A 23,472-nucleotide genomic window follows, 5' to 3' on the forward strand; every position below is an offset into this window, starting at 1 on the left:
AAGTAGACAAGACCGCTGAGCTGATTGGACAGACAACAGGAATCATTTAAATTTCTATTCTCCTCGCTCCAACAGTCCCTTTATGAAATGACTCAAGCTGAGATTTACTGCACTGAAAGACTGGCAGTTAGGGTGGATGCGAAAGGTATATTTCCATGACTACTGTACAACTTGTATAACAATACAATAAAGTCACCTGCATGGTGCTCTCTATACATCTACACACTTTTAGTGTTACTCCACCCAAACCTGTCAATGAATCAGACAATAGTTTTCACAGGGAAATGCTCAGGCTTTATTGAAAGTTTAAAGTAGTTCAGCCAGCCAGCAGGTACAACACACTGGTGCTATACCACGGGCATCTGCGTATGTACGCCCATTCCACAGTACCTGTGTCGCTAAATGGAATAATATTATCAATCGATTTTATTGGCATCATCATCCGATCTAGCGTTTGTCTTTTTAAAAAGCCCAAAATCACTCAACAGGGTTTACAGTAGGACAATCAACAATATAAACATATTTATACAAACGGTAACAAAATAGTTCCTTATTTCTGCCAGCATTATTCACTCACACACACACACACTCACACACTCAAACATTCTGCAGGGAAGATTTGGGGCAGGTGGCAGCAGCATTTTTGACTAAGGCAGCATTCAAAGTATATACACACACAGTACATATATACAGTACATAGTATTATACACACTGTATACAACACATATGGAGAATAAACAGTACATACATTATTTCTGAGTTCATGACGTCACCCGGCTTCTATGTGAGGGAATCTTTCATTCACAGGTATTGGGTCTACCATAGCCCAGCAGCACAAACACATAAGCCATTATGTCCTACACCCCTGGAAGTCCATTTATTGAACAATAAACCTCTGTTCCACTCGCTTCAAGTCTGACAACCAAGCCCACACAGACACAGCATGAGACCTGAGACAGCGATAGCTCACTGAGCTAAAGAACGAGCATCATTGCCTCTTTGGGCTGATGTCTGGCATCTAAAATGCCATAAACTAGCTTTGTCGTTGCATAACAAGTTATGGGGTGTGGCTACTTGTTGTAGCTAGCTTACATACAGTATGGCAGCCCTCCTTATTGGCTGTCTGCTCGGACCGTGTGACCAGAGCTTTAGTCGGTACTTCCGTAGTGGTTTCCATTGGGCGGATTGTCTTGTAAACTAGTGTGTGACTGCTCCTCTACCTCCTCCACCACCACCACTTTGACGGACTGCTTGAAGAAGTCAGACACACAGACGACCTGTGAGGGAGGGAGACAAGGAGGGGTGGAGAGATTAAGTGCGAGGGCTCACTGGTTAGATCTTTTTTTACTGCCGACCAAGAGGTCACATGTTCAAATCCCCCCTGTGCTGTGCGTCGTTTGGATCAGAAAAGTCTACTAAACGAACACACAATTATTATTAGTATTATCATCATCATCATATCCCCACACACACATCTGGTGTGTCTCACCGTCAACACAGCCACCAGGGCTCCCATCAGTAGGCCAGTGAGCACGTCGCTCCAGTGGTGTTTGTAGTCCGACACCCGGGACAGCCCCACGTACATGGCCACGGCCAGCAGGAAGAACTGGCCCGTGGGCCGCAGCAGCCTCGCCCAGCGCACCTGCAGCCTGGCCTGGAGGTACAGCTACCAGCACACACACACACACACACACCTGTTAGACTGCACACTACATCTGAACACCAGCACACACACGTCTGTTAGACTGCACACTACATCTGAACACCAGCACACACGTCTGTTAGGAGTCCACACACACGACTGTATCACCCTCCGTACCATTACAGGGGCACACGATTGAGTTAGACTCCCTGGGACTATAGACTCTAAGCCACGACCCTCATAATATGTCAGAGCTGTCGTACTCACCACCAGAACCAGCATACAGTACATGGAGAAAGACGAATGACCAGAGAAGAAGGACACTCTGAAGAGAGAGGGAGAGACAGGATTTTAAACACGCAGTCCGGTGGCAATAAGGAAACGGTATATGCCCTACTCAGCCTGTAACTAGGTAAGAGTTGATGCCTTAATAAACCTGTCACTAAGTAATAGGGTGTTTCCTCATCAGCCTGTAAGTCAATATGTTCATTCCTGAATATCCCACAACTCCAAAAATAGTGTATTCCTGGTTATCCAACAAATGTGAGTTGGACCCTGACAATCCAAGCAAAGTACAGTACTCTCTAGTAGTCTATCCCTGGAGTGTGTAACCAAGGAGGGGTTATATCCCCAAGTAGGCCTCACGTTATACCTGAATAGCTGTACAGCTATGGTTTATGACGATGCCCCTACCTGGCCTCGTCCACCATGGTGGGGTCTCCAGTGCAGGTGAAGTTCTCCACATATCCCCCCGCCTTGCAGTCGATGCTGCTCCACTGGAGGTTGCACACAGCCAGGAAGTGAGGCCGCAACCGACCAATGGAGTACTTGGCGATGTCCGTCAGCGATTGGTTGGCGGCAGCCCCAAACAGGAAGCTGCCCACGGCCTTGTAGATTCTGGACATGTAGGAGACCCCCGGGGGTTTGGATTTGGTCTTCAGGCTGGTCAGGTACACGGCGAGGCATTCTCCACAGATCATCTTTAGAAAAGAAAAAAGAACAAGAAATGTCCGAGTCACGCACAGGGAAGCTCCCCAGTGTTACGGAGGTGCGTCGCTTAGCAACACCCATTAAAGAAACCAACTAGGGGGGAAATCGTTAGTGCTTCCAACTATTGTGCAAGAAAGAGAATCCCTGCGAATTCAAGACAATTGTCTTTGTGGTGAGGTGTCTGACATTTCTGACCGGTGTTGAATGAGCATGTGGTGCCTGTGAACGCGGCGGATGTGGACGCAGGAACTAGGCAGTGAAGTGCGTGAAGCGGCGTCTCACCACGATGAGCGTGAACGGGATCATGACGCCGCCCAGGAGCTGGTAGGAGATGGTGTCATCCTTGAGAGGATATCTGATGGACTCGTCGCTGCAGAAGAAGCCTCGTTTGAAGGGGTTGTGTTGAGGGGTGAGGATGGCAAAGGGTAGGGCAGCTGGAGGGAAGGAGAGAGAAGGGGTGAGGGTGATAAGGAAACATATCAGTCAAGAAATGTATCGTGTACTCAGAGGGCAAAGTTGAATCACAACAACAAGATAAGGTCGAGAAACGAGACACTAATTTCTATCTACCTGCCTGTTTCTTCCTCGGTGTAAGTCATACAGGTGTGACTTTCCTGAAACGAGGAATCCTAGTTGATATGCAGTGCCGGTCCTATCACATTTGGTGCCCTAGGCAAGGTTGCCCCGCCCCCCCCCCCCCCCGGGGCGCCAACCACCCAACACGAACGTGCCAAATGTGGCGCCCTCTGCTGGTAGTGTGTTTAAATGGATGCACTTGGGAAGTTGCCACCCAACCTCTTCATGCCGCCCTAGCCGGCTGCCTGTGTCGCCTACAGCGCCTAAGGCGCACTGTTGCTATGAGTAACAAAAGCTGATACGCAGTTGGGTTTCTGTTGGAAATATTTGAGCAAGTTGTTATACAGGCTGAAAAGAATACTGCTGTGCAAGACATCTTCGCGCTCAGAAACAGAAACCACTGCACTAAATGTGTTGAGCAGAATGGGCACACCCAAGGAATGTTCCTCTTTGTCTTATGTTGCGTTGCTTAATATGCTGATTGTTTGATCTTTGCAGTGCATGAATGATGAGCAGGCGTCTAAAGCTGTCGGAAACCGTTTCTCTCGAGGGTCTCGGAATGTTCTGCACATCCCTCGCTCTACGGTGTCCTATACCAGAATGCACCAGCGCATCAGGTTCTCTATTCAGCCACAATAATGTGATCATCCTGAAGGACTCTGATGCTAGTTCGTTTAAAAAAGGAAGCAAGACCGGCACTTTCTAAACACACCAACGGTTTCTCTTACACCAACTTCTTCCCCTACCAACCAACCTTGTGTCATACAGCCCTCCCCGGAATTACAAGATGTTTAAGTAATGGATCAATCACTTATCTAGTCGACCCAATAAAGGGGTCAAACTTAATCTTGATTCTGCCAAGTCAGGCCCCTTCCTCTGCAAGCCCGTCTACAGATTCCAGGCTAAGTGAGTTAGGGGGGAGTCACAGGCCTCTGATTAGGCAAATGTGCTTTTTGAGTAGTGTGGAAAGCATGTGTTACTCATTGTTTAGCATCGTAACTCGTTTACCGTCTGCTCGTCAATGGCAACAACATGGGTCGATGGGAACGCCAGCCTGGAATGCCCTGAGAAGGATTTCACAATATAGGACCGAAAGACCTGCATTGGGAACTCTTTTCTTCCCAAAGACTGACGCAGGTTTTATTGTGGGAGAGAACGGTTTGTTCATTTGGCAGGAGCAGAATGAGCAGGCCGTCCAACACATTCCAGTCTGAGGAGTTGAGGAGATGATTCATCCAAAATAATTACTCCCTCAGCCTCTCCTTGTGTTCACATTTTTAGTCATTTAGCAGACGCTCTTATCCAGAGCGTGTACAATCATACAGTCTCATCTCTATGACAGAGAAAGCTGTCCGTCGTTGTTGCTAAGAGGATACAGTACAAACTGAAAAACTGTGTTTGCAGTTAAGGAACTGCAAATGAAAATAGCATTCATGTGGGTTCGCTGTAGCAGTCGAGATGAAATATAAACCCCATTCTTTTTTTGTTCTTTCCAATTATATTGTTTGTACTTCATACCTATTTTGTTTTTTCTCTCTGTCTTTCTGATATGTATCCAAACTGTAGGATTGAATCAGGGGCGGTTTTACACGGGGGCCTACAGGGGACAGTGCCCCTGTAGAAATGTCCCTGCCCCCCCCCCCCTGAACTGACTGAATAAAAAAACTAAACTTTGCCACAGTAAATAAAAAAAGTTAGAGAAACATATCAAGGTATTTAGAGAGCTGAGGGGCTGGAAGAGGGAGAGACAGAGCCATTTGTATGATTTTAATGTAAAGCAAAATTAAAGTATTTAAGGTGTAAATATCATCTGTTTCCGTTTTCATGTGACCCCCCCCCCCCCCCCCCCCCCCCCCCAGTAAAATGTGTCTAGAACCGCCACTGGATTGAATCAAGTTAACAGTTCGACTAATGAAGTCATTTTATGATCATGTTTATGGGCCTGGGCAAGGTGAAAACGGGACAGGGAAAGTGTCCCTGAACCGGTGTGATAGCCACCAGGTACACTACCGTTTGAGTAATGTGGCCTTTTCCTACATGTCATCAAAAATACATTCAAGAAAACAGAAGCCAAATAAACAAAACATAAATACCCAAACGTTTAAGTGAGAAGCGTAATCTATCAATACCCACACATTTAGGCTACACAGGTGAGCCGGTTACATACCGAGGATTAGACAGATTATGTCAAGAACGACGAGCAGGATCCCTCCGGTTTCAAACATTTTGTGTCTCCGAGTTTCTGGCTTGGAAAAATGCGTAGACTCCAGAATGATTGGCTGTCGACTTTCTTTCGGCGAGAGACACAGTCTATCGGTAGAACATGCCTCGCTATTTGCATGAAAAGGTTTAAACAGTGTCGTCAGTGTAAATAGACTACTAAACAGTAGTAATAAGAACACGCTAAACTACTTCTAACCTACAAAGCCCAAAAGGAAACTCTACAAACTACTCCTACAACCACTATATTTCAACCCCTCACCCTTTTAATTTGGCACTACCCAACTTCATAATACAAATAATTCTTCTGCCCCAAACATAACCTTGTCCTGTCCCGCGGGCTGCAATGACACGCCGATGCCCTAAAACACTCTTTATGATAAGGAACTTCGGGATTAGGTGAAGAGCCTATCGTGAACAGCGCTGGCCGTACGACAGCCGTCACCCGATGCTCGGTTGGCTCCGCCCACTTCTCTTTGCCACGCAAATTCGGAAAGTGTATTACGTCACCGGTACTATAAATAGAAAGCCAGGGCAACGAGAGAAGTGTTTAGCTGGATACATCAACATCATCTATAAACAAGACCGAACAACGTTTTTGTAATGAAAACAATTTGTTTAAATTTCACTGTGAAGAGTGTCTTTACAGCATTTGCACTAACCACCACAACCTACTAAAAAGTTCATATGTAAACCTGTCAAGCATGCCTGACTGTAAATCTGCGGTATAAAAAGTTCGAAATGTTTCCTTGTGTACACACCCTGACCTGCATTCCACTAGAAAGCACCACCTATTCATTTCAAACGGTTTACAGAGAGAACGCCCATTCAAAATCAACAACTGAATGAACTTTCGGAATAGTCAATATTCAGTGTTTCACGCTGTTTATATACACGGGACTGCCACAGTGAAAAGTCAAGTCGCGCCACCTACTGTCGGTTATTATAGTAACCTAATAATAATATTATAACAACAACAAGCACTGTAGTCAACGATGCTGGAGAACGTTTTTAATACACATTTTAGGTTATTATCATCATACCTATTTTAGACACAGTCTAAAATAGTTATGTCAGGGGTCTTGTCAGGGGAGGAAAATACCTTGACAGCCGGCACCGTGAAATAACATAGTTGTACGCTGAGACAAAACAAAGACTTGTACAACGCATATTTACAAACCCTTAAATTAAACACACAACATCTTTTATTCAACAGTTTCAGTGTCATTCATTGGCGCTCAGTGCCAGTTGAATATTGTGTAGATTGGTGATGGTGGGTGGTCTATACTTTACAATGATGAAGATCCGACCTTTGAACCCCCTTCTGTTTCCTGGTTGTCCTATTGTGTGGAGCAGTTGGTCTCTTCATGTGGGAGTCTCAGAATCAGAATTGGTGTTTATTCGCCGTGATAGTTTGCACAGACAAGGAATTTACTTTGGCAGGAGAGCCTACCCAGGCAGCCATTTTCGGCGCCAGCTAGAAAAGTTACAGCATAACATGAGGAGAGAGGAGGAGAGAAAAAGGCAACCCCCATTCAATGCTCCTAGAGGAGTACAGTGTGGGAACAGGCAAAAACCTCAGCACATAAGCCCAACAACATTTACAAAAACACGTGACTTGCAGCGGGGAATGGGGGAGGGGGGTAGACAGCAGCATCTGGACCTACAGCCATGGTAGGCGCTGGACACAGACCCGCCAGCCACCCTGGGGAAACAAGCAGTTGAAGGCGTTGGATGGGGGTGGGGGGGCGGTGATATCTGTAGTAGGGGAAAGTTAATGTGTAAGCATGTCTGGGTTGGCGCCCTCGATCTAGGCCACAATCAGTCCGAGTCTCCCTATGCAGATTGTGTTGGCAAGGAGACATCCTAGGTCATGACCCGGGCAGAGACCAAACCACAGATATCGGTGGAGGGGGGGCGGGGCATAGCAAGATAGTCTCGCTTCAGCGCTCTCCGGGGGAGTTGTTTTCCAGCAACGGCCTTGGCCAAGGCCTGTGCTGGTTACGGGGCCGAAAGTGGATAAGATTGGGGTAGTTGTTTTGACGAGTAGCCGCGACCCAATTTTCACGACCACCCTTCAGGAGGGTTCCAACTCCTCCATCTTCCTTTGCAGAGCCGCAAACTTATCCCTGTTGTAATCCATGCTGCGTTGTAAGTTCACAGTCTGAGCTCCAAAGGCTCTGCCCACCGAATCAATAAAGTCGGGCATCCTAACGGGGCTTTTGATGGCTGCAACCTCTCTGGAATGTCTGCCATTCTGGCCCTTCAGCTGCACTTACAGAGCCTAGAGCTAAATGGCCCACAGGAACATCGTCCAATTGACATTCAAATTTCTCGCCCATCAACTGCGTCCTCCCTTCGTAAGCATCCACTTATGCTCATATACTCCCCCACTCCCTCCCCAGCTCACCCCTTCCACCTCTCCAGGTCCAATCCCCCTCTCCCTTCCCCCACCTCCCCCCGTCACCTACCCCCTCCTCCCTCCTCGGGTCCCTCCCTCCTGTTCCGCTGTCGCTGCTGGTGCTCCTGGATCTCGGTCCTGAACAACAGCACCCCCAGGTGGCCGTGCGAGGCCTCGCTCATGGCCTTGGTCTGCATGCACATCTGGTACTTGTCCGGCGACAGCTCGTCGGCGCACTGCTTCTCGTGCCACAGGTGGAAGATGCTGCGTGACGGCGAGCGAATCACCATCAGCTTACTGTGCAGGTACTTCCTGTACAGGTGGACGTCCTCCAATCCCCAGCCCTTGATGCTGCGGTCGAAGCCGCCTGTCGGAGGGGGTCACGTGACAGAGTTAGGAGAGGCAGTTGACGACGCGTCTGTTAGAGCATCACGAGGCTGTGAATGATCTTTACCTATGTTGATGAAATCGGAGCGATACTGGCACGTCATGCCAAACCCAAAGTCTCTCCAGAAACCTGAGTCCTTCCTTATCACCTGCAGCAGAAAGGCAAGTGTAGAATGATGGTTTTAGTTATATATACTGTATAGTGTAGATATGCTTGTGTTTTTGCCCTTTCCTATAACTTCTTCGCCATTCCCTCTCTCTCTTCCTCTCTCTCTCCCTCCCTTTCTCTCTCTCTCTCTCTCTCTCTCTCTCTCTCTCTCTCTCTCTCTCTCTCTCTCTCTCTCTCTCTCTCTCTCTCTCTCTCTCTCTCTCTCTCTCTCTCCACCTCTCTCCACCTCTCTTTTCTCTCACTCCTTTCTCTCTTTCCTCTCCCTTTCTCTTCTTCATTCTCTTCCTTGCACTCACCCCTCACCCACACGGAGTCGTTCACTTCCTCTGTCTGCGTCGACTCACCAGTTGTTGTTGAATAGGGGGGAGGGATGTCTCGTTATTGTAGATCAGGGCTGGGTTGTACTGACTAAAGAGCACTGGGTAGAACACTTTCTTCCCTGAGAACAAAAGAGTCCACATCAAGACAGATGGACAGACCGCCAGGCTAGCAGAAAGCAGACAGACAGGAAGAGAGGAAGTGGAATGACAGCCGAGCGGGCCGCTTCCTCACCGGCCTCCGTGTTGAGTCGACAGGAAGTGAGGAAGTCCGAGGTGAAGTGGATGTCGACGTCGCAGAAGAAGAGGAGCACGTTTTGGCTCCGCCTCCAGGCCCGCGCTCCCACATCTAAGCCACGCCCACGGGAGAACTCCTCGTTCAGCTGGATGAGGGTAAAGTTCCGGAAATGGGTCTCCCTACAGGAGAGGCGAGGAGAGGAGAGAGGAACAGCAGTGGTGATGATAATCTTGTATCAGTATGGACCTGCCAAAACCATAATAACTACTGTGTGCAGGCGGAGGCCTCCTTAGGACTCCCCTGGGTCCTACTGCTGCAAAGGACTGGGTGATTATGGCTCAGCACCACCCTCCGCACTGTCTCCTGGCCCTAATCACTGCAATGCACCACACACACACACCCTCACACACCATACACACACACAAACACACTCCACACACACGCCACACACCCTATCATAAATATAGAGCTGTGTAGCAACATGGCCACATGATTCATTCTACTGCACCCATTTTACCAGTGTTGGAGGAGGGAGTGTTCAGGGTGTCTCAGGGTTGAACAGAGTTTCGTTAGGTTCGGCCCACTTGTGTCAGGGTGCGACAGCGTGTGATGCAGGCGCTGGGTCTGAAAAGAACCTCTGGATTACCTGGACGCCTGGTCCATGATCGCTTTCACCTCCTCGATCTGCTCTCTCCCAAAGTAGACCACTGTGAGGTGAATTTTCCCATCTTGACGGATGCACACCTCCCTGGAGGAGGAGGAGGAGGAGGAGGAGGAGGAGGAGGAGGAGGAGGAGGAGGAGGAAGAGGAGGCGGAGGCGGAGGCGGAGGAGGAGGAGGAGGAGGAGGAGGAGGAGGAGGAGGAGGAGGAGGAAGAGGAGGCGGAGGTGGAGGAGGAGGAGGAGGAGGAGGAGGAGGAGGAGGAGGAGGAGAAGGAGGAGGAAGAGGAGGCGGAGGTGGAGGAGGAGGAGGAGGAGGAGGAGGAGGAGGAGGAGGAGGAGGAGGAGAAGTGAAGAAGGACATTAAGGAGAGAAAGGAGGAGAGAGAGAGAGAGAGAGAAGGAGAGAGAAAGAGAGAGAGAGGAGTTCATTCCTTTTCCTTTGAAAGCAGTCACACACTTGGTGTGTGTCGGTGACTCTGTGAGCTATCGTCATCCCACCTGAAGTTGCTCATGAAGTGTCTGAAAGTGTCCGCCCTCTTGGAGAGAGGCACCACGATGTTGACGAGCACGTTCTGAGTGTCCACCTTCTCACTCTTCACCCGGACCAGGGGTCCAAAGGGCCGGAAGAACACCAGCTGTCTGAAATCCTGCGGCCCCTGGCCCTTGAATATCAGCTCATACACAGTCCCCTTGTCTTTCACTGTACGGGTCAGACCTGGGGGTGGGGTGGGAGGGACACACCAAAATTGGAGGAAAGAGAGAGTGAGATAGAAAACAAGAAGAAGGGACAAAGAGTGGAAGGGGCTTTGGGGCGTGACATGTGACCTGCTGGCTCTCTCACCCTCGATGAAGTCTGAGGGGGCGTAGGAGCGTCGGTGACGGCCGGCGGGTCGGTGGTGTGCTGGAGTGTTGAGGACCTGCAGGGCGGTCTCCAACGCCCCAATGAGCTCATCTCTCCGGTCCTTCCTGACCAGACGCTCCTCCGGGTGTCTGGTTAGACCTGTCTCCAGCTGGTACACCCTGGACAGAGTTCACACAACCAGGCTAACAACCAGGCTAACAACCAGGCTAACAACCAGGCTAACAACCAGGCTTACAACCAGCTAACTAGTACACCCTAGCAAATTATTTGATCCAAAACAACAATTTGGATAAATGAGGTGGAGGAGAAACCATGCAGGTCCATCCACCTCCTCAGGGTGGAGGAGAGACCAGGTCCATCCACCTCCTCAAGGTGGAGGAGAGACCAGGTCCCCCTACCTCCTCAGGGTGGAGGAGAGACCAGGTCCATCCACCTCCTCAAGGTAGAGGAGAGACCAGGTCCATCCACCTCCTCAAGGTGGAGGAGAGACCAGGTCCATCCACCTCCTCAGGGTGGAGGAGAGACCAGGTCCACCTACCTCCTCAGGGTGAAGCTGTCGAAAGGGACCACAGCATACTCGCTGGGTATCTTCTCCCCGGTCTGGACCTCAGCTCTGCTCAGCTGGGCCCGGAAGAACTCCTGAAGGATGGGGACAGGTTGGAGAGAGAGGAGGGAGAGAGAAGAGGTGGAGGGAGAGGTAGAGGGAGATGAAAATGGAGGAGGGGAGGTGGGAGATTGAAGAGGAAATGAAGAGGAGAGGGCAAGAAGGTTCACTCAAACATCAATCCACATGACACTGCATGAAGATTGCTACCCAGGGGATTGCATGGCCTCCATCTATGTTTGTTTCACAGCATAATTAACATCTATCCAGAGATGCTGCTGATCTGGCTGAAAACATGGCAAGACCCTGTGATTACTGTCAAATTACTGGCTTCTCAAGGCTAATTACTCACCAGGGGTGAGTAATTAACTCACCTAAATGTGTGCCCTCACTTACACCCCCATGCGGTCCCTCACACCCCTCCCTACCTGGAGGTCGGTGTGTATCTGGGGGCTCCGCAGCCCCTCAAGCCCCAGGGGGAGGACCCCCGTGGCCTTGGCCTTCTGGAGAGCCTCCTGGAGCTGCCTGGTCCTCTCCTGGAGAGCCTCCTTCAGCTGGGCCAGCTGCTGAGTCAGACTGTTCATATAGTGTCTGTGTTTGTCCTCCCTCTCCTGCAGCAAGGCCAGGTAGCCCTCCTGGCTGTTGGCGCCGCCCGGCCAGGACATCGCCGCCTGGCGGCCGGGGGAGGAAGCGCGCCGGCGGCCGGGCTCGCAGGCCAGGAGGTAGAGGAGGGCGAGGCAGAAGCAGAGGAGCAGCCCCAGGAGCCCCACGCGGCCTCCCAGGATCAGGAGCCTCCTACCCACCATGATGGAGCTCCCAGAGGGGCTTCCTTTGTCAGACGTTCAAACCTGCAACGAGCTTCGGTTTCCAATTTGGGAGGTCGAGATGGGTATTTTCCCTCCAGCTGCCATGGTTTGGAACGAATCGGATGAACGGGTGGGATACTTTGGTGCGGCTGGTGAGGTAAGGTGAAGCCTTGGAGGAATCTAAAGCCAAATCATGGCCTCCAGAGTAGGGACTTGAATATCTGGTCCATGCTCATTGGGGTAAATAATGGCATCATCTTGTTTGTTGTCCATACGGATTTCTGTCACTCAGTCCTCTGCTAATTCCAGTCCTTCGGTACGTTTCTGGGTAATTTCAGTTTATTGGTCAGCTGTACAACATTCCTGGAGTGAGGAAAAGAACATGTGAGCTTGTCATGGTCAAAGTGCTCCACTATCATACAAGATGTAAAAGCGTGTGGTGTCAATTAATCATGTTTCAGTTCAGAAAACATCCAAAAGACTGAAATGAGAACCGTGCGGCAAACATTCCTACCAAGACTTCTGGACCCTTCAGTCATGTCATTGAACTTTAAACCTCACAGCCTCTGAAGAAAACCAAGATGTTCCTTGCCTGTCCCATTCAGCTTCACCCTCATCTAATCCCACTCACCGTGTCACTGTAGAAAGCCGGGATATTCTTAGTCTGTGAATTTCCCTCACCCTTACTCTGCTCTCCTGTGCCCAACAGCCCACAGGGGGTGAGAGACAGTGGATAAAGGGATCCACGGTGAGCTTGTGACTTGAAGCGGAGGACGCCTGTGTCCGTGGAGTCGTTCCCAGAGCTTCAGCTGCCTTGATAGTCAGAGCAGCGCTGCCTCGATAGAGGACCTGACCTTAGATTCTCCAGCACAGCCACGACACGGAGGAGGGGAAAATGACAGAAACAAGCGTCTCTCTGTGTCTGCGTGTGTGCCGTATTTTATATGGGTGTGTGTGTGTGTGTGCAAAGTTTACTCACAGCACAGTCGGCTCTTTATCACGCAGGTATGGGCTGAGCTCATGAAAGACCCGCTTATGTGTACAGGTCCACCCAGTGTGTGTGTTTGTGTGTGTGTGTGTGTCTGTTTGTATTCCAACGCTGTATTTTTGGGTGTGAGTTTAAGTTCGGGTCTGCAGGCTGTTTGGAGTATCTGTAAAAGCAGTACGCTCTCTCTGGGCTGGGAGTGTAATGCAGTGCTAATTAATTAATGAAAAGCCCTGGAAATCATGCCCCTGTTTGCAATTTCACAGCGGTTGGAGTGGCTGACGTGACACTCCGAGTCTTCAACTTAACACATTGTAAACAAATGCATCAAGGCTTGGATCAAGGTGCACTGGCACACTGGTAACTGGGTGAGGCCACGACTCAATCCTAACGTGCTTCCTAGGAACACAACCTCAGCCATACTCCCAAACACACCACATTCTAGAAAGTTCCTCTCGGTGTCGTCTCCCATGCTCAATAGACACAACTCAAATCAACAACAAGTATGCACCAGAATAACAAGTCCGCGTCCTAACTAATCCCACAGTAGGAGGACAGAATCCTGGTGTGCAGGAGGAGTTCTTTCTCTCACCCGTGCTGAGGCAGCCGCCGTCTTCTCACCCGCAGCTGTCGCCTCCCAGAGCTGTGGAGGAGGCGAGGATCCAAGGATTCGGTCGTCTTCATACAGTCCAGCTCCACTGAAGCTCAGCTGGTTAATGCACGGAGCCCTGAGCTGCCCTGTATATCAAAGAGACAGAGAGGGATGGGGGGGAGTGAGAAAGAGAGAGAGAGTGGGAGAGAGAGTGGGGGAGTGAGAGAGAGAGAAAGAGAGTGAAGAAAAAAGGGAGGGAAGAGCAAGAGACAGAAGAAAAAAGAGTGGTTCCTGACTGGTTGAACTGCTGAGCCCACCTCAGCATCTCCTTTCCCCAACTCCTCCCTCCTTCTCCCTCCCTCCTTCTCCCCCTTTCTTTCTCTCTCTCTCTCTCTCTCTCTCTCTCTCTCTCTCTCTCTCTCTCTCTCTCTCTCTCTCTCTCTCTCTCTCTCTCACACACACATTATCTCCTCTTTCATAGCAGCTTACATCTCCCTTCTCCAGCATCCTGCCGGCAGGACCTCAAAGCCCCCCTGTTTTCTCATGCTGTCTAATTAGTGACCTCTTGATGCGTTAAACCCTATGGGCTCTCTGTGATGTTGTGAGAGTGAGATCTGTCGACACGCTGGATAACTACCACGTATGGGATGAAAGGAGTCGGACCCGTTTACGGTGCGGTTAAATACAGGTGTCAGACTTCACAGAGAGGATATGTGTGTGTGAGAGTTGTGACAACTCCTGCTGTGTGCTATTCAACTGGTAGAAAGAGCCGGAAGAGCCTTGTCGTTTGGATGTCGCTTTCATCTTTCACCTGAAGGTGGCACTAGAGCCAGCCCTCATGTTGGTTGCGATAAAACAAAACCCAGAAGAAATTAGCAATATGTAAACAGAGTTTTAATGCCTGTTCATTCAGTCAGGTCAAACCTATGTACAATGGCTGTATGGGGAAGCCAACTTCTTTTTTCTCACGTCTTGCTTTGGTCACAGGAATGACCAGTACATTTTCCTCTGATCCAGCTCGTTCTCATTTGGGACAGTGGACATAATATGGACCTGTTCCAGACGCGCGGACACACACACACACACACACACACACACAGATGTGGGGCGTGTGTGTCAGGCATTGTGTGTTTTGTGCTTCATTTGGGCAGTATACTCTTGGTCTTCTAAACACTTTAACATGTCATATTTAAGAACCGAGAAAGACAAACAGCTTCTCGGGTCATACAACTAAACCCTAGAAGAAGGAGAAAATGTGACATATTGTATAGAAAAGTGTGTACAGTACATGTTAGACTTCCACAGTTCACCGATTCAGTTAGCATTATCGAGATCAAATAGGATACCAACATTGAAACACCAACTGGTTTACACATGTTTTGGAGTACAATACAACAATGTTTATGTACAAAATGTAACACTAGTGGAAAAACTTTCAAAACCTCAGTCTTAACCTAATGTTTGTGTTGATTGACAAAATTCAAATTTTCATGATTTTCATTATAACAAAAAACAGGAAAGGCAAAAAAAGTCAAAGTTCTGTGCAACTTGGAATACATATCACAGTGAAGACACGTACACAAAGAGAGCTACAGAGAGAGAGGCAGACAGACCGACAGACAGACAGACAGACAGACAGGCAGACAGACCGACAGACAGACAGACAAGACAGTGACTCGGGTGGGTTTCAATTTGTCCACCACAAGGTGTCACTTCTGCACCACGGGGCTGGTTGCTAGGTAACTCGGGCGCATCCATCAGAGTTCTCTGTGGGTGGTAACTAGGTTACACCAGCTCACTATCATCTGTGGGGGTTGTCTGGGTTACTCCACGTAACAGTGTGCTCTTCCAGGCAGTTGCTAAGTTAGGCCAGCTGGGGGCGTCACCACCGGGGCTGGATGCGGTTGACATGGTTACACCAGTTCGTCCAGTAGTGTTCCAAGGCTGTGGTGCTGCTCCGGGGGACCTGCGATGGGCTTGTTACACATGGGGCACACACAGCGCACCTCCAGCCACTTCACCAGACACCTGCTCCACACAAAGAGGGAAGAGAGGAGAAGGGAGGGGGGAGAAAGGGAGAAACACAAAGAAAGAGCAAGGTTATAAAAATGGAGAGGTTAGACGTGAGAAGCAGATTTTCGAGAGGCTTCTATGACCCAAAGACAGGCTGGAAAGTGACAGTAGGGGGGACAGTCACCATGGTAATAGATGGCAGTGACAATTTGTCTGTCCAGTAGTACTCACTTCCTGTGGAAGGCGTGTTGGCATGGCAACACCCCCAGCTCATCTTTGACTTTGAAGTCCTCCAGGCAGACAGCACAGGTCTGCTGAGGAAGGGAGAGAGAGAGAGGGAGGAAGAAGGATGAAGGGAAGGAGAGAGAAAAGATGGAGTGAGGAACCGAGAGAGAAAGAGAGAGAAAAAAGGAGGGAGGAGGAGGAGCAAGAGAGAGTGGGAGAAGGTCAGAAGGGAGGGGAGGAGGAGATGAAATAGGAAAGAGTGAAGAAGAGGTGGTGGTGAGACCGATGAACATATCTCCTTCTTGCTATGTAACTAACATGTTGGGATGTTATCGTCTATCCTGGAGCTCATCTCACCCCGTGGAGGTTCAGCTTCTTCGGATCTCCTTTCAAAACCACCTGGAGGAGTGAGACAGTCACATGACAGTTACATGACAGTCACATGACATGATAAGATAGTCGTGTTTTCACTGTAGGAACAGAACTAGGATATTTCCCCTCAGAACTCACTGCGTTTCCCACACAGGAAACAGAGTCTAAACTGAGTTCAAAGGAGCAAAACAAAGCATTAAGTCCTTGCTCCGGGGTTAATACTTCCAAATTCTGTGACATAAGTATGACAATAATTAAGTTCGCTTCCCACCGCAAACACACACCAACATGGAAAACATTTGATAGATGGACAGACAACGAGGTCCAGGCCTTATTAAGCATTTATGCTGAGCACAAATCCAGCAGCTCTTGGAATCGGCGACCCGGGCCTGATGACAAAGTGTGTTCTAAAATCTCCGGCATGTTAGACAAGCAGAGCATTTGTGCAATCGAGCGATGGGCTGAAGGAACCTTCTTGTTCCTTGAAAGGTAGTTCTGGGGAGTACCAGTTCCAGAGACCTTGCGGTGGAAACGTGGCTTCTAAAGTGAACGGTGATGTATGGAAGTGAACGACTTGTTCCTCCTCTCCCCCCTGAAGCAGCAGACTCACCTCTCTGTAGCCAAACCGCTCACTTTGGGCCTGGTGACGCAGCTTACTGCAGAGACAACAGACAGAGAGACAGGCAGTTAGACAGACAGACAAATGGTCGGATAGACACACATATCCACAGGCACACATTCGTACACACACACACACACAGACACACAGATGGAGCTAATGGCAGTGTTGTTTCTTGTGGTCCCAGACCACGTACAGCAGCACAGAGGGCCAGTCTGTATCACCCTGATGAGAAGTGTCTCAATGTATTTAGACACATCTAAACAATGCTAAATGTGTGAGAATGTGTGTGTGTGGGCGTGAGAAGGAGATTGTGTGTGAGTGTGTGTGAGTGTGTGCATGTGTGTGTGCGTGTCTATGGATGTGCTTTAACCATACAATGATAGTTTCAAGGGGAAGAAATAAGTGATTAATCATTGTGACTCGTAATATAAAGATTATAAAGGTCAGTCAGGCCTCACTAAAAGGCTTTTTTTTAAATTGTTTACTCGTTTGATTGTTTTATTGTTTGGCTGTGTAGGTTTGTTTATTGTTTGTGCTCCGCTAATGCTTGTTCATCCAGAACAATGCGAGGATACACACTTTTCATGCATGTCATTCCTGGCACAGCACAATACAGGCAGCTGTAGAGAAGAGGAAGGGGGGACTAAGGGTGCATAGGGGAGGGGGGGGGGTGTAGAGATCTCTGGTGATAATCTGTCTGTAAAAACACTTTTAAAGAAACTTCTGGAATGAAAGAAGAGACCTGGACAAAACGCCAGACGTTGGGGTCAAAAGCAGGTTTACAATATCGGAAGAGGCAGGAAGTGAGAGAGGGATGACATGGGGGCAGACAGAATGACTGGGAACAGCAGGCCAGCTCATCACCATGGTTATGAATCACCCTGGTCTATAAATGAAACTGCCGTCACTCTCTTCCCTCCTGGAGAGACCTCCTGTGATTGGTGTGATGAGTGTGGGAAGTGACTCATGAATCATCTGCTTTGTGTTCTTAGAGGCACTGAGACCGTCTAACCTCTCTTTGTGTGCTGGAAATATCAACCAGCCGTCGACTGACAAAGCTTTCGGCGGACCAGCCACACCAACTACCAACCACCTACACTAACTACCAACCAGCTACATTAACTATCAACCAGCCACGCTGGTTACCAACAAGCCATATTAAATACCAACCAGCCACACTAAGCCAACTGGTTGAAAGTCAAGATTATGTGTTCGTTATGTTCCATTGAAAAACTGACTTTTTTAATGACATAACTGTGTAATACAGTAACTTGGTTTTATGATCCTTTGCATGTTTTATTTGTTATAACTAACTTAAGCAAACTTAGGGATCTGTTGCTATACACAAAGAGCTCCTGCTGGTCCCAAGAAATACAAACTTCCATGTTGGGATCTAAGATCAAACATTGATCCAAGGTTGTGACGACATTGAACCTAGGGCCTTGAGTATGGCGGTTTCTGTCAGCAGTGCTATGGCGACAGAAGAATCCCAAGATTTCCCAAACCATCAGCTTTATAACGCTCTAACATTCCTGGGTGCATCGACAGCACACCCTGTCTTGGGTAATCTGTGCTTCCGCTGGCCAGAAACAAGAGAAACCTTGCCAAAGACCTTGGGATGAAAAAAACAGTTATTCATTACTAGGCCTGTCTCGTGCCACTGGCATCTCTTTGCAGTTTGAAGAGAACCGTTTGGAGCCCATTTCAAGGTTGTTGACAAAATATAACCAATCATTTACTTGACATTGTTTTCGGATTTAGGGTGGAAAGGTTTTTTTCTTTCTCCTCACTCTCTCTCTCTTTCTCTCTTTCTCTCACTTTCTCTCTGTCTGTCACTTTCTCTCTCGTTCCCTCCCATGTCCTTCTTACATTTACATTTACATTTAGTCATTTAGCAGACGCTCTTATCCAGAGCGACTTACAGTGAGTACAGGAACATTCCCCCTGAGGCAAGTAGGGTGAAGTGCCTTGCCCAAGGACACAACGTCATTTGGCACAGCCAGGAATCGAACCAGCGACCTTCTGGTTACTAGCCCGACTAAAAATCATTGTGGTAATGGCAGGAAACCATGTGTAATACCTGAACATATTCCAACAACATACTGCTGTGTTGTTCTCTGGGGTTAGGACTGGCATTGTGTGTGGCAGGAGGGGGGACAGAGGGGGCAGGGGGACACACACAGAGTGAACCCCGCTCCCCTGGCCACACTGACATCAGTCCTCACACTTCCTTCACCCTCATATCCTGGCACACAAACGCCTCATATCCTGTCCCCTCTCCCCACTCATCAGGGAGTTCATTGTCAACAGAGACAAACAAGTCAGCCTTTATGTTTCTGTCGTTCTTCCATACGCTTCTCCTGCACTCTCAGAAAACCTCTGCTTGGGTGTCTCTCTCTCCCTCTCTCTCTCTCTCTCTCTCTCTCTCTCTCTCTCTCTCTCTCTCTCTCTCTCGCTCGCTCTCCGTCTTCATCCTCTCACCTGATGAAGTAGCAGCAGAAGACGAGGCTGAGAATGAAGACGAAGATGCCCGTGCCGAAGATGACCATGTAGATGTTGAGGGGCAGATCCTGGAAGGTGATGGGAGGCATGGTGCACGACTTGTTGGAGTAGACCAGTCCCAGACCACAGAAGCACCCTACAGAGGACACAAGTATGGATGTCTTTAGGATCTCATGCCATAAGAGGGATAGCAAAGGAACACATGATTCCTGTGATTATAATACAGAAGCATGCTTCAGAGGAGACAAGTGGGGGGTTTAGGACACATGTATCCCACGAAGCATACAAACACAGGTTTTACAGAGAAAATTGGCATGCCAAACAGGATGCAGCCCAAGTTTCAGAAACACATGTGCACACACACACACTCATGAGCAGCTGAGGGTCAAGGCTGCTGCAGCTGTGTCCGTCTCTGATGCCAGCCAAAGATTGGAGCTACACACACAGTTCTATCTTTTATCACACTTTCGTTTTTCAAACATTCTCTCTCTGTGTCTCTCTCTCTCTTTTACATACACACTTTGTTAAATTATTAATATAATAATATAATTTTCTTTTACACTGATCCATAAGGAATATACACACCACCAGGACTGTGTTGAACATTTACAAATTAATGTCCAAGATAATGGCGCCGTAGACCTTGAGCTGGCCCACTCCCTAACTGAGCCAAGGTTTTCTCAGTCAGCTAACGCTAGCTGAAATGAAAACACAACATCGCTGTATCCAGGCAACTGGACTGTAATTTGCACAAGACGTGATTTCTATCCTGACACTAGCTCTGTTTCCCACAGCGGTAAACTGTGAGACTAATTCTTCTGACGCATGAATAATCTAGGTTTGCTATAATTATCTGTCTTCTGTGAAGCTAAAATGACACAGAGGAGGGCAATTCCGAACAAGAAGTTTTTGGCTTGTAAAACAGGAACAGGTTATGATACATGACATAGAAGGCAGGTTGTGAATGCAGTCATTTGGATCAAGCTTGTGCTGTCCTCTGCCATGTTTTGAAGGAGAGAGGCTTCTTTCCTCTTTCCAGTCCACCAAAACAGCAGTGCTGCCTTCAGGCCGAGCTCGCTCATGTATTCATGTAACAGGCGCTTTTATTCACAGCTACGTACAGGTGGGAGTGGGGGATTCGAACCTGTGACCTCTTAAACTGCCATTAGATATTCTGACCACTGAGCTATTCCCTCTCCCATCTCCACATGATGGGCTGTGCAAGTGTGTGTGTGTGGGCTGCAACCTATTGATCAACGATGAAATGCACTACCACTGAGCTATACCCATCCCCATGCACTACCACTGAGCTATAACCATCCCCATGCTCTACCACTGAGCTATACCCATCCCCATGTTCTACCACTGAGCTATACCCATCCCCATGCTCTACCACTGAGCTATACCCATCCCCATGTCCTATGCTGAAGGGGGGGACAGTGTGTGTCTGTATCAGCTCCAACCACGGCGTTTGTCAAATGAATCAACACAACGATCCATCCCTCCGACAGGACAACTAGTATCCACCCTGCATACTCTCATCCCCAGCAAGTCCTTGGTAAATCCGTTCCCCCCCCTGAAACAAATAAATAACACAAAGTGGAGTTTGTATTGTCTGTAGTGCATTGATCTGTGTTGTATTATTTCTGTTAGCTCCACTTACTCAGGGGGGAAAGGGGACCTATCTGTCAGCCTCAGCAGTGAGGAAATCAATGACTCTCTTCCTCATCTCCCTCCACTCAAACGGCACCCAGACACACTGCTAAACATCTGTATACTGTATCACAGACTCCGGGGGCCTGCGAATCAATACCATTCCCACAGACTAGGTCTGACTCGCTCTTTGCACACAGACAGACCTCCCATGTATTTAGAGTGCACAGTGCTGCATATGCCTCAGTGCTGCATGTGCCTCAGTCCAACACAGATGAAGTTCCGTCCACCATGTTGGCATAATGGAAAGAGGAATAGAGGGTGTGTGTGTGTGCGTGTGTGTGTGTGTGTGTGTGTGAGTGCGTGTGTTTTCATGTCTACACACGCCACATGTAATTACAGCCGTGTACATCACCTGTGATGCCCTCCCCAAATCGACAATCTTAAATGTAGGTCATGTGTCTGAATACCTCTCTCTGCTGTCTCTCTCTCTCTCTCTGTATGCTATATGTCTTTGAGAGAAGCCCCATATGACCACTGACCTATATATTGGCATTCTTGAAAGGCACATAGTTGCCATGGTGCCAGGACCGGTAGATGACTTGAGAGAAATGCTCCTGTTTGTCATTATAGAACAGTGAATCTGAGATTCAAACTGAGATTCTCATTCTTGAACCGAGGACCAAACAGAGTTATCTGGTGTGCAATTATGATCCAAGATGTCTGGTGATGTTCTGCTCTATATACTGCCAGTGTTTTGTTTTTTTGGGGGGGTCGCTTGGCCGTCTCCTTCAACACTATAGAGATAACTGTCTATGAAGCAGCTCAATATAACACTGGCATCTGTCCCTGCTGGTTGCTCTCCCGAAAAAATGGGTTGACATCAAACACAAGAGATGTTCCAGACAGTAAGGTCACAGACTGGAATGCATCACTCTACAAATAGCATTTGTCCATGTGGCGGGATACATAATAATTCAACTGTATGCAGTATTCTGCAGTGTGATGGTTTAGACTGGTTGTTACTCACTGTAAATATAACCTTACTGCTGGTAGACAGTAGGCACCTCAAATAATTTGACACATCCAATCTAGTAATGCAGTGTGAGTTAGCGTGTGTGTGTCTGTGTGTGTGTGTGTGCGTGAGACAGAGAGAGATAAAGATAGAGAGAGAGGGAGGGGGGGGTACTTGAGAGGCACAAAGGGTGTAATTGTCCTTGTTGTCTGAACATGATATCAGTCGTCAGTCTGGACTGAACCAGGCTTCAGTGATCTGGATCACATCCATCAGAAAAAGCTTGACAGCTTCACTACCTGCACAAAACACAAACAAAATACTTCTACAATGGCCCGATCTCAGTGGGAAATAAGCTATAATCCTCAGACTTTCACCACAGCTTCCATTTTCTTCCCTATGTGGACGTTTACCTTTACCCCCCACACACACACACACACACACACACACACCCACACACACACACACACACACCCCCACACACACGTACACCCACCCACACACAAACATACACACTCACACATCCCCCCCCCCCCCCCCCCAGTCTGCCCAAAGGCATACAGAGCTATCTGTGTTTAATACCGTAAACGTGAAAACAGTGGCTCCACAGAGAGACTGGACAGATGGTATGAATGACATCCCAGTCCTCAACTCTAACCCTTTTATAAGCTCAACACAGTCTATGGGTCCATTTATACACTGTGTTGGCTAGTTAGTCAAATTAGGTCAATGGCTGGCCGCAATTACGGTAACAACTTAAAAACTGATTTTATAGGTAGGAGTTGGGAACGTGCTGAGTAGGCTAAATAAAGTATGAAGGAAATCTATAATTGATTATTCGAAACAAGCTACAGTCATGAAAGAATTACAACGTAATCATTAAATGTAGAACAGGCTACGACCAAAACAAGTCACAACCTACCACATCGATTAAAAGGGCTGGGGGGGCGGTGAGGGACGGGAGGATAGAGAAATGAACATACAACATCACATGGATCTGTGATAGAGATGCTGCTGGTAGCGTCACATCAATGGGGACAACGAAAATGACTCACCGTTACACCACTGAAAAGGGTGCATTAATGCACCAGAGATGACCGTTGATAAGAAACGATTTTTATATAAAATAAACAAATACCCTACAATTAAAGCGTCCCGTGCCCTAGTCCAGAATCCAGGGGTGATAGTATTATGTTGTTCACACTTCCCAGGTAAGGGCGGTAGGCTACTCAGAGTAGCAAGACAAAAGCGGCGTGGATCCAACGACACAATGGTTCAGATCCAATTTAAAGTTATCACAAAAGCTAGAAGGACAGAGGGCTTTGTCCTTTACCAGCCTATACAGAAGACGCAAGGCTTCCCCAGCAACTCGGTGTGTCAGTGTCTCTTCCTAGAACGTGCATTTTACATCCTAACTTCAAAGAAACTGCAAAGGTAAGGCTAATCTATCGTTGATGCAACGGTCTTTGACTGTAAAACGACATACTCACCCAGTATCATTTTCTACATATAAAAGGAACTGGAGCGGCTGTATCGCTCTACCCGCCCCCGCAACCGCGACCGACAACGTTAGGAACCAATCGTTGTTGAACTCGGTAGCGTGTCAGCGGTCTGCCTGTGT

The 23,472-nt window shown here is 48.3% G+C and overlaps 3 protein-coding genes across 7 annotated transcripts; all 3 read right to left on the reverse strand.

Moving 5' to 3' along the window:
* Positions 1-271: 271 nt before the first annotated feature.
* LOC124464069 (phospholipid phosphatase 1-like) lies at positions 272-5,846 on the reverse strand. 2 transcript variants are annotated; one of them, XM_047015961.1, is made up of 7 exons: positions 5,691-5,846; positions 5,376-5,539; positions 2,915-3,066; positions 2,336-2,622; positions 1,910-1,967; positions 1,490-1,666; positions 272-1,277 (listed from the first exon to the last, which is right to left on the reverse strand). In XM_047015961.1, exons 1-7 carry the CDS (start codon positions 5,717-5,719, stop codon positions 1,149-1,151), a joined length of 996 nt encoding a protein of 331 aa, XP_046871917.1. In that variant the 5' UTR covers positions 5,720-5,846; the 3' UTR covers positions 272-1,148. The 2 variants fall into 2 exon arrangements, with proteins under 2 accessions (XP_046871917.1, XP_046871918.1); XM_047015962.1 differs by having other exon boundaries at positions 5,376-5,846.
* A 2,045-nt stretch (positions 5,847-7,891) lies between these two features.
* LOC124463845 (chondroitin sulfate N-acetylgalactosaminyltransferase 1-like) lies at positions 7,892-12,744 on the reverse strand. Its single transcript, XM_047015617.1, has 10 exons — positions 12,504-12,744; positions 11,495-12,235; positions 11,001-11,101; positions 10,442-10,620; positions 10,099-10,315; positions 9,587-9,688; positions 8,938-9,119; positions 8,730-8,824; positions 8,284-8,365; positions 7,892-8,196 (listed from the first exon to the last, which is right to left on the reverse strand). Exons 2-10 carry the CDS (start codon positions 11,870-11,872, stop codon positions 7,892-7,894), a joined length of 1,641 nt encoding a protein of 546 aa, XP_046871573.1. The 5' UTR covers positions 11,873-12,235; positions 12,504-12,744.
* A 1,592-nt stretch (positions 12,745-14,336) lies between these two features.
* rnf122 (ring finger protein 122) lies at positions 14,337-23,435 on the reverse strand. 4 transcript variants are annotated; one of them, XM_047016057.1, is made up of 6 exons: positions 23,342-23,435; positions 19,163-19,319; positions 16,670-16,715; positions 16,045-16,086; positions 15,694-15,776; positions 14,337-15,477 (listed from the first exon to the last, which is right to left on the reverse strand). In XM_047016057.1, the coding sequence occupies exons 1-6, from the start codon at positions 23,349-23,351 to the stop codon at positions 15,363-15,365; spliced, it is 453 nt and encodes a 150-aa protein (XP_046872013.1). In that variant the 5' UTR covers positions 23,352-23,435; the 3' UTR covers positions 14,337-15,362. The 4 variants fall into 4 exon arrangements, with proteins under 4 accessions (XP_046872013.1, XP_046872014.1, XP_046872012.1 ...); XM_047016058.1 differs by having other exon boundaries at positions 15,694-15,773; positions 23,342-23,426; XM_047016056.1 differs by lacking the exon at positions 23,342-23,435 and adding an exon at positions 22,907-23,335 and having other exon boundaries at positions 15,694-15,773.
* Positions 23,436-23,472: the final 37 nt, after the last annotated feature.

The sequence above is a fragment of the Hypomesus transpacificus genome, unplaced genomic scaffold (genome assembly GCF_021917145.1).
Source record: "Hypomesus transpacificus isolate Combined female unplaced genomic scaffold, fHypTra1 scaffold_31, whole genome shotgun sequence".
Taxonomy (NCBI): domain Eukaryota; kingdom Metazoa; phylum Chordata; class Actinopteri; order Osmeriformes; family Osmeridae; genus Hypomesus; species Hypomesus transpacificus.